Source organism: Vombatus ursinus, unplaced genomic scaffold (genome assembly GCF_900497805.2).
Source record: "Vombatus ursinus unplaced genomic scaffold, bare-nosed wombat genome assembly UNPS02007284.1, whole genome shotgun sequence".
Classification (NCBI taxonomy): Eukaryota; Metazoa; Chordata; class Mammalia; order Diprotodontia; family Vombatidae; genus Vombatus; species Vombatus ursinus.
In genome coordinates, this window is record NW_020947062.1 from 17,697,865 (window position 1) to 17,708,945 (window position 11,081).

At 34.9% G+C, this 11,081-nt stretch overlaps 1 protein-coding gene across 1 annotated transcript in view; it reads left to right on the plus strand.

Moving 5' to 3' along the window:
* MEIKIN (meiotic kinetochore factor) overlaps positions 1-11,081 on the plus strand; it is a 153,181-nt gene that overhangs the window by 99,344 nt on the left and 42,756 nt on the right. Inside the window, exon 12 of the mRNA XM_027849027.1 lies at positions 10,633-10,732. Coding sequence (XP_027704828.1) covers positions 10,633-10,732 — 100 coding nt within the window. The remainder of the gene's footprint in view (positions 1-10,632; positions 10,733-11,081) is intronic.

Below are 11,081 nucleotides of genomic sequence, written 5' to 3' on the forward strand. Positions count from 1 at the left end.
AAGTAAAAAAGAGAGATCCAGTTCTCATAGAAGTCACATTCTAATGGGAGAGTCAAGTAACTATATATATATATATATATATATATATATATATGATGTATACAATGTCACTAGGTGGTCTTCCCAGAGATGCTTTGATGGTCTATCACTTAGCAGGTTAGCTCTTGTTGCCACAAGGAGATATGCTCTGTCACTGGGTATGGGGTTGATTCTGGGCTTCATCCTTAAGGCGCATCTGGATCAATGGGGAATATCATATCCACAAAACTCAAAGATTAGATCAGTACAAAAATCTTAGTCATGCACAAGTTCAGAAGAAGAAAAACATTCCTGGGAAATAATCCTTTGGTCTTTTTCCTCAACCCATGCTTTATCTGACTTTCAATATACTAGTAGCTATATCCAATATTCAGTCATTTAACTACTATATGAGTTAATGACTATACGGATAGCAGTGACTCAGGGGAGGAAAAGACTGATATAGCCAGGAAAAGCATTAAAGATAGGACACTTGAGTAAAGGCTTAGAAGATGAGTCATAGTTGGTTAGGCAAAGAGGAATGGATAAGCCACTTCATTTTTAGGATCTCAGTTTCTCACTCAGTGAAATGAGTGGTTAGGGCCAGATGGTTTGTAAAGATCTTTCTAGCTTTGATTTATCATATTATCATTAACTCATCAAGCTGTCTATAAGCTGGGAAATGTAATGGACACTTTTCATGAAAAAAATAAAAGACTCTTTCAGTAGTTTATTCTTTTTTTATCTTTAATTTATGGAATAAAACAAGCATTTCCATAACACAGTAGAATAAGAAAGATGATTGAATATGAAACTGTAAATCTACTATGAATACCTTGCTATTCCTTTCAAATATACAACAAAATTAACATGTAAATTTTTTTCTTCTTTCCCCCCACCCTAGAGATGGCTACCATTAAACACAAATAAGTGTATATAGATAGATAGATATATAGATATATGTAAAATTGCTTATTACCTCATTCCCTATTCTGATCCCTTCTTTTTCTTCTCTTATTACTATTGTTAGGATTTCCAATACAATACTGAATAATAGTGGTGACAGTGGGCATCCTTGATTCACACATGATTTTACTGGGAAGACTTCTAGTTTATCCCCATTACAAATAATACTTCCTGATGGTTTTAGATAAATGCTTTTTATCAATTTAAGGAAAAATCCATTTGTACCAAGACTTTCAAGTATTTTTTAATGAGAATGAGTATTGAACTTTATCAAAAGCTTTTTCTGTACCTATTGCTATAACCATGATTTTTTAAATTTTTAATATTTATATCATTTCTTTTTCTAAAAGGATTTATTTAGATATTCTATTTCCTCTTCTGATAATCTAGGCAGTTTGTTTTAATTTTTTCTTCATTAATGGTATATTCACCCTTTTCATTTTTGATACTAGTGATTTGGTTTCTTCTCTTTTTTTTTATCAAATTAACCAGTTGTTTATCTGTTTTCTTTGTTTTTTCATAAAATCACTCCTAGTTTATTAATTCAGTTTTTTTACTCTCAATTTTATTAATCTCACCTTTAATTTTTAGGATTTTCAATTTAGTATTTAATTGCAAATTTATAGTTTGTTTTGTTCTTTCTCTATTTTATTGATATAATCATTTAGAGAGAGAAATTTTCCTCCAATCACTGCTTTTGCTGTATCCCATAAGTTTTGATATGTTATCACATTATTGTCATTCTCTTTATTTTTTTCATTAATTTATTTTGATTTATCAACAATCACTTCATGAGCTTTTGAGTTTTAAATTACCCCTCCGCTCCCCAAGACAGTGCACAATCCGATACAGGCTTTACATATACATTCCTATTAAACGTATTTTCACATTAGTCATGTTGTAAGGAAAAATTAGAGCCAATAGCAGGAACCACAAGAAAGAGGAAACAAAACAAAAGAAAAAAATAGCAAATAGCGTGCTTCAATCTGCATTCAAACTCCATAGTTCTTTCTTTGGATGTGGATAGCATTTTCTATCATGAGACCTTTGGAGATGTCTTAGATCTTGCATTGCTAAGAAGGGTTAAGTCTATCAGTGTTAGTCATTGCACAATATGGCTGTTACTGTGTACAACATTCTCTTGGTTCTGCTCACTTCACTCAGCATCAGTCCATACAAGTCTTTCCAGGTTTTTCTGAAGTCTGTCTTCTCATCATTTCATATAGCACAATAGTATTCCATTACATTCATGTACTTGTTCAGCCATTCCCCAATTGATGGGCATCCCCTCAATTTCCAATTCCTGGCCATCACAAAAAAAGATACTATAAATAATTTTGTATATGTGGGTCCTTTTCCATTTTTTATGATGTCTTTGGGATACAGACCTAGTAGTGCTATTGCTGGGTCAAAGGGTATGCACATTTTTATAGCCCTTTGGGCATAGTTCCAAATTGCTCTCCAAAATGGTTGGATCATTTCATGACTCCATCAGCAATGCATTAGTGTTCCAATTTTCCCACATCTTCTCCAACATTTATCATTTTCCTGTTTTGTCATGTTGGTCAATGTGATAGTGTGATGTGGTACCTCAGAGTTGTTTTGATTTGCATTTCTCTAATCAATAGTGATTTAGAGCATTTTTTCATATGACTATAGATGGCTTTAATTTCTACATCTGAGAACTGCCTGTTCATATCCTTTGACCATTTATTAATTGGGGAATGATTGTCATTCTCTTTAATGATATTATTATTTCTATGATTTGTTATTTGACCGACTCATTAAGTCAGTTTAAGATGAGTTTGGTTAATCTCCCATTAGTTTTTGATTTATGTTTCCTTGATCTCTTACTAAATACATTATATTTTTATTGCATTGTGATCTGATAAGGATACTTTTAATATTTCTATTTTTAACTATAATATTTTTATTTACTAATATATGATCAGTCTTTGTAAAGGTACCACAAATCACAGAGAAAAAGGTGCGTTCCTTTCTATTTCCATTCAGTTCTCTCCAGATATCGACTGTATCAAGTTTATCTAAAACTCTATTCATTTCTTTAACTTTTCTTATTTATTTTTTATTAGATTTATCTAGTTGTAAGAAGGTAAGATTAAAGTCCCCTACTATATCTCCACTTGTAAATCATTTAATTTTTCTTTTATTGATTTAGATGCTGTAGAATTTGGTGCATATAGGTTCAGTATTGATATTGCTTCATTGTCTATGGTACCTTTTATCCAAATGTAGTTAACTCATTTAAGTCTTTTAATTAAATCTATTTTAGCCATAACTTTGTCTGAGATCATTGCTGCCCCTGCCTTTTTTTTATCAGCTGATACATAATAAATTCTACTTCAACCCTCTATTTTAACCCTGTGTATCTCATTTGTAAATGTGTTTCTTGAAACAACCTATTGTTGGATTCTGATTTTTAATCTGTTCTGCTATCCATTTCTGTTTTATGGGTGAGTTCATCCCATTCACATTCAAAGCTATAATTTCTATTTGTGAATTTCTCTACGTCTTATTTTTACTCACTATTTCCATTTCAGCCTCTCCATGTTACTTTATCTTTTCCCCTTAGCCTCTTATTCCTTATTTTACCCACATTTACTCACCCTCTTAATCTTACTCTATATACCCTTTTAAAAGTCCCTCCCCCACATTATACCACAGTATTCTCACCTCTAGAAGTTTTCTAAACCTCTTCAGATGCACACTTTGTTTCCTCCTCAACTCAGATAAGAGTAAGATTCCAACATTACCAACCCTCCACCCCCACCTATTTCCTCTATATTTGTTCTTCCTTTCATATCCTGTTTTTATGAGATAATTGCTCCTTTATACCTTTTCCTACCCAATTTTGTTTTTTAGAGTCACCTTATACACAACTCAGCCACAACCTTTCTTTCAAACTACCTTAGTAATGGTGACAGTTATAAGAATACTGATGATGTTTTTATATGTCATAAGTAAACAGTTTAACCTTTATCAGTGCCATATAATTAGTCTTTAATGATTTCCTTATGTTTCCTCTAGGTCTTTTATATCAAATTTTCCATTAAGTTCTGGTCTTTTTATTACAAATACCTGAAAGTCTTTCAGTTCATCAAATGTCCATTTTTAAAATTCAGGATTATACTCAATTTTGCTGGATAAGTTATTCTGGGATACAACCATACTCCTTTGCTCTTCAAAATATAATGTGCCAAGACCTATGGTCTTGTAGAAGCTAGTGGGTCTTGTGAAATCTTGATTGGTTTTCCACAGTATTTAAATTGTTTTTTTCTTGTTGCTTGCAATATTTTCTCTTTAGCCTGGGAATTTTGAAACTTGACCATGACATTCCTGTAAGTTTTCTTCCTAGAATCTCTTTCAGGTAATGATTGGTGGATTCTTTCTATTTCTACTTTACCCTTTTGTTCTAGAGCTTCAGAGAAATTTTCCTTAATAATTTCTTGTAACATTGCATCCAGATTCTTTTTTCTTTTATCGTAACTTTCAGGTATTCTAACAGTTCTCATATTGTCTCTCCTTGATCTGTTCTTTAGATCAGTTGTTTCTCTTTCATATTCTTTTCTATTTTTTTCTAGTTTTATTATATCTTGGTGTCTTATAATGTCATTCAATTCTACTTACTTGATTCTAGTTTTTTAGGAATTTTCTTTCTTAAGATTTTGTATCTCCTTTTCTGATTGGTTAACTTTTTTTCATAATTTTCTTGGATTGCTTTTATTTTTTTTTCTAATTTTTCCTCCTTTCTTATTTCATTTTTGAATTCCTTTTTAAGTTCTTCCAAGATTTCTTTTTGGACATGTAACCACTTAACATTACTCTTTAGGGTAGGCTTTTTTTTTAAACCTCACTATCTTCTGAATATGAACCCAGAACTTCTTTCATGCAAAAGTAGCTATCAGTGGTCAGTTTCTTTTTCCTTTGCTTACTGTAACATTTTTACTTTTAATGTCTTATTTTTATTTAACAGCTTAATATTATTATAATCAAGTTTTTAATTCTAAGTTGTAGGTAGTGTTGCCCTAGGTCCTTCTTACTATTTTCTGAATCCTGTCCAGGATCTCAACCTCAGGGACTCCACTCTTCCTCCCCTAAGCTCTAGCCATGCTGTCTCAAAAATGTTCTTGCTCCCTGTGGTATCATACTCACCAGGCTTCTGCTCACTCCTTACCCAAAGTCACAGCTGGGGGTCATGTCTGGTCAGCACCACTAGGCCTGACTTCCGGAAACAGCAGGGGTTCTTTCAATCTTCCCTCACTCAGCATCTGATGTTCTTTAGATGAAAGTTCCTAAAAATTTAGGCGAAATTTCTTGAGGCCTAGTCTGCTTCTCTCAGGGTCTACTGTTTATTGATTCAGTGAACTCAACCTAGAGGTGTTGACACTTCATTCAGACCCAGTCTCAGCCCCTGTAGTCTTTTTTTTTTTTTGGATAATTTATTTTTAGTTTTCAACATTCACTTCCATAAGATTTTGAGTTTTAAATTTTCTTTCCCTCTCACTTCTCTCCCCCACCCTCAAGACAGTGTACAATCTGATATAGGTTCTATATATACATTCATATTAAGCATATTTCCCATTAGTCATGATTTAAAGGACAATTAGAACTAATGGGAGAAACCACGAGAATGAAGCAATAAAACAAAACAACAAAGGAAAAGGAGAGCAAATAGTATGCTTCCATCTGCATTCAGACTCCATAGTTCTTTCTCTGGATGTGGATAGTATTTTCCATTGTGAGTCTTTTGAAGATGTCTTAGATTCTTGCATTGCTGTGAATGACCAAATCTATTAAAGTCATTCATCACATGGTATGGCTATTACTGTGTACAATGTTCTCCTGACTCTGCTCATTTCACTCTGCATCAGTTCATATAAGTCTTTCCAGGTTTTTTTGAAGTCTGCCTGTTCATCATAGTATTCCATTCCAATAGTATTCCGTTACATTCATACACCACAACTTTTTCAACCGTTCCCCAATGGATGGGCATCCCCTCAATTTCTAATTCTTTGCCACCACAAAAAGAACTGTTATAAATATTTTTTACATGTGGGTCCTTTTCCCATTTGTATGATCTCTGGGATACAGACCTGGAAGTGGTATTGCTGGGTCAAAGGGCCCTGGAGTCTTTTCTGAGATCCTCTCAAGATGTCTTGGGAGGACAACTGCTTTACCCCTTTATTCTTGCTACTCTGTGTTCGTTTCATAGAGATTTTCTGTTTGTTTGTGGAGGAAATCTGAAGAGCCTGAAAATTTCTGACCTACTCCACCATCTTCTCAGAATGCAACCCTCATTTATAGTAATTTATTCTCAATGAGAAAATATGAACCAATAAAATGAGCTATCAGTTATGACCTTGGAAAGGGCTCTAAGGAGTTTCTTCCTTCTATTCCTTCAGTTCAGTAATTCCTTATATGTGAAGTGCTTGCTATGTGCAAGGCACCGTGCCATGTGCTGGGTACATAATTCATAATTTTATTATGGCACTAGCTTTATGATGTCATCAACATGGATATTCCTTCCATTGGTACAGATTGTAACTTATCCATGCCCTTTCATCCTGAACAATTATTGGCCAAGTTCTCCCATCACAGATGTAGAACCCAAAAGATGGGAGTCCTCTCTGTAGGTCATTGTTTTGCATTTTGTGGGTATTGAATCAAGTGAAGCATTCAAGCTGTTCATATTTCATCCCTCACATTCAATATATAGCCATACAATGTCCTTCTCTAGTTACACATTTTTCAGTGATCCCTTATTCCAATTCTTACTCAAGAAAATTAAAGTTTCAAGTGATCCAAAAGAAGAAATTGTAGGCCCACAACGTTACTGAGAGTACAGAGGCCAAAACTAAAGATTCCCTGCCTTCCAGGAACTTACATTCTACTGGAAAAATACAGCCCGCATAATAATGCAAGATAATTTAAAGAAGAAGAGAATACTAGCAACGAGGTAGATGAGAAAAGGCTTCACAGAGGAAATGACACATGAATTAAGCCTTGGAATCTGAGAAGTCTAGATGAGGAAGTGGTACATTCCAGACATAGGAGATGGCCTGTATGAATGTACAGGAGAGGAACTGTGGAGTTTGGATAGTAACTACTTGTACAATTTGATTAGAGTTGATAGGGTTCATCAAGTGGAATAGTGTGAAATAAGTCTGGAGAGGTCATTTGGACCTACATTGTTGGAAGGCCTTAATGTGAGGCTGTTTGTATTTTTTCTTAGAGGTAATAGGGAGTCCATGAAGGTTTTTGAGCAAGAGTGTGATATGGTCAGACCTGTAATTTTGTAATATTGTATAGTGAACAAATTTAAGAGTGTGGAAGGTTAAAAACCAGGAGACCTACTATAGTCAATCAGGTGTGAGAGATGATGAGGGCCTGGGAGATGTGGTAGATTGCTGGATATCAAGAAGGAAATGGGTACAGCGACTGTTGTGGTGTGGTATATTTAACAAGACTTGCCCACTGATTGGTTATATGTGAAAGAGGGTGGAATAGTGAGGGAAAAGAAAGATTTAGGGATTAATCTGAGGTTTAAAAAAGGGATGACTGGGAACTAGGTGGTGGCCTCAATAGAAATGGTGAATTTTATAGGAGAGTTTAGGAGAAAATAATGATATGTATGTGTGCATGTATGTTTGAGATTCTGATAGGACATCCAGGAGATTTCTGGCAGGCACATGAGCTCAGGAAAGAGACTAGAGCTGAACATGTAAATCTGAGAGACAACTGTGTAGAAATGCTAATTGAAACCATAGGAGTCCCAAGACTGTGCTATGGAGGACACACATACTAAAGATGCAGAATTTGTATGTTGATTTAGCTAAGGAGACTGATGAGTGGTCAGATGTAGAATGAGAACCAGGACACAGCTATATTACAGAAACTTTTCCAGCTCCTCCTCGGCTACCTCTGCACTAAGAAGGTTACCTCACTGGATCCACTTATTTAGTCCTTATCAGATTGTGTTCTTCAAAAGCCTCTACTGAGAGTTTTATACTTGAAAAAATAGAATATGAGGAATGATGAACTCCAATTTTTAAATTCTAGGGTGGTGATGTTCTAAGTATCATCCCCTCATTTTACAAATGGGAGAACAGCCCCAGAGAAAGGATAGGACTATTCAAGATCACAGCAAGTTAGCAGCAGAGCTGGAATTTTAAAACTCAAGTCTACTGATTCCTGTGATGGAGTTCTTTTCCTTCTGCTGCCATTGCCTCCCAGGGTAAGGGCAATTGAAGGAAGCTGAAAGAAAGGAATCATGAGAAATATTTAGCTAGCTAATAATGCACTTCGTTTTTAAAAACTGGAATTTTATCTTTATTATCTAAGACAGTGTGGTCTTCAAATGTTTTTTGATCATGCAGACCTATCAGTAAAAATATTGAGTATACACCACAAATATGTATATGTTTACTTATTTGCAAATAACATACACAGAAATTAAATAAGGATGAAATGAAGATAAAAAAAATTTAATCCTAGAGATGGAATTTATTGCAAAGAGGGCCTGACACGTTCAAACATAAACTTTAAGAAAATGTGGTAGTTAGGAGGAAGTAGTATGGGCCAGCTCTTACCCACAGCTGTTCCAATAAATACCTGCAAAGTACACCAGACCAAGGTATAATAAGGAAAATTTACAATACTTCATTTTTCCAGCTGACATCAGCTGAAGGAGTCAGAGATCTATAGGTACTTGGGACCAAATCTAGCCCGGAAGGTAGAGTATAGGGCCTTCCATCTCTAAAACTAAGCAGGATTTCTGACCGTACTAAAGCAAGAAGTAGTTATTTACCCTTCAAGGTCATAACCTGAAGCTGTTTGGGGAGCAAGTAACAGGAGCTGTCAGCTCGGTCACTTTGACTGCAGAGCTGGGTCCCAAATCCAGTACAGATTGAAAGGACCTCCTGCACCTAAGAGTGACTGATCCATGGATGTGCCCTGTGGTAGTGTATCAGGGCAAAGAGTAGTCACAGGACTGAGGCTTTGTACTGGACAAGGAACAGAAATAGAAGCAAGTCACAGCTATGTAACTCTGTCCCAAGAGCCATTCTTGGATTTAGTCCCTCGCATATTTTAAAGCCTGCACCTAAATAGGACACAGAACTCAGAAGAAGAGCAAACCTGCAGTTTTGTCACTTTGAATTTGCAGATCCTTTTAACTTACTAACATGGACTAGAGCCACCAGCAGCGCACTGGAGCCTCAACCAGAGACCGGCTTACCGTTGTGTCACCCAGACTCAAACCAAGGTCAGCAGTTTCAAGCTCAGACCAGAAGGGTAGCAATCAGATTTTGCCCTAAATCAGTCTACTTTTGGTACAATAAAAGTTTTAAGATTCTCGTCCTTAGCCCCTATTCCTTTATCATGAAGATTCTTGAAAAACTCAGCATTTAGTACTACTGGAGAAAGTAGAATCAGGATCCCAGAAAATACAGATAAAGAATGATCAAGATGTTCATGTTCCCTCTAGACAATGTGGCCCTAACAGAGTCCCAATTATGTAAGTAAAGCTGGAAAAAAAATGAGTCAGCCAATACCTTGGTAGTTTAGGTTCAATATTGGAACAAAATGAGGAACTCAGAGATCCTTCAACAATTAATAAAAAAAAAGATTTACGTAGTCATGGCAGAAGAAGGATATTCAACAAAAATAGGAACTGAAATCACCTCAAGTTGACTCAGCCTTCTTGCCTTAATTACCTATCATGATCTGCAAACCAAGCATCAGAGAGCTGAAGCTCCTAGTATGAACTTTATACTCAGGTGATGAGGACGTGATGTCAGTAGCCCAGAGGACAATATCAATACCTTTTAAGGAAAAACATAGTCTAACTTGCATGGGGGCAGGGATTGGGATATTGCTTCTACCACAATAGGGAAATCACTATTTGCCAAAAGGTACCATAGGCAATGAATTAATATCAATAATTAACGTATGTGCAGTACATGACGTAGCGTCTAAATACTTAAAAGAAAAGCTGAACACGTTACAGATGAAAATAAGATTTCAATGTATATACCCTTTCAGACCCAGATAAATCTAAATAAAAATTATACCAGAAATAATTTAAAGACCTAAATAAAATTCTAAAAAAGTTAGAAATTCTATCTAAAAAAGATAGAATTCTAGTCATTATTGAATGAGGATAGAAAGGAGAATACATATTTCTCAGCTCTGTATGGCACCTTTAAAAAGTTGACCATGTACTGAGTGTGAAAACCTCCCCAACAAATGCAAAAAAAAAAAGCAATGCTTTTAAATACACTCTTTACTGAATAAAATGCAACAAATATACATATATATTTAGTCAGTAAAAGACTGTTGAACAAAGGATTAAAGATTAAAATTAATTTTAAACAGAAGTAATCGAGATGCACTTGTCTGATAAAATGAATAGAAAATGGAGATCAAAATTCTCTAATATTTGATTCTCAGTACAATTTATTTATTTTATAGCCATGTTTAACTGTTCCATTTATCTCTGTCTAAAGTTTCTTTATCTCTAAACTGTGACTTGGAGAAAATATTTATCTTGAAACTGAACTAGAACAGCTTAAAGAAATAAGGCATTTAGGGTAAATTATCCTATCTTATTTTCTTTTTCTTTTTCAGGCTCCATGTCTTGTATCAGAAACGTGCAGTGTTGTCGAAACGTCACCACAAATTAGATACACAGAGATGCCATGTAGCCCACCTAAAGGAATGTCTAAAGGTAGAATGCCCTTTTTAGACGAGTTAATGTTTTTCATGATAAATGAAGAATAGACTATCTTTTCTTTGTGGTTGGACACATTAACATTATCAGGCATGTATCAATATGAAACTAATATATGCACAGCATTCTCCTAGGTTCTTGGAAAGGAACAAAGATAAATAATGTCCTAAACTCTTCATGGAGGTTACAGTCTAAATACAGATATGCCACATACACAAATAACTGGAATACAGAATAACTTATGATAGGAGAAGTACAAAGTACTATGCATACAAGATCCAAAAAGAAATAAAATTTCTGATAAAAGTGGGGATCAGTGTGTGTGTGTGTGTGTGTGTGTGTGTGT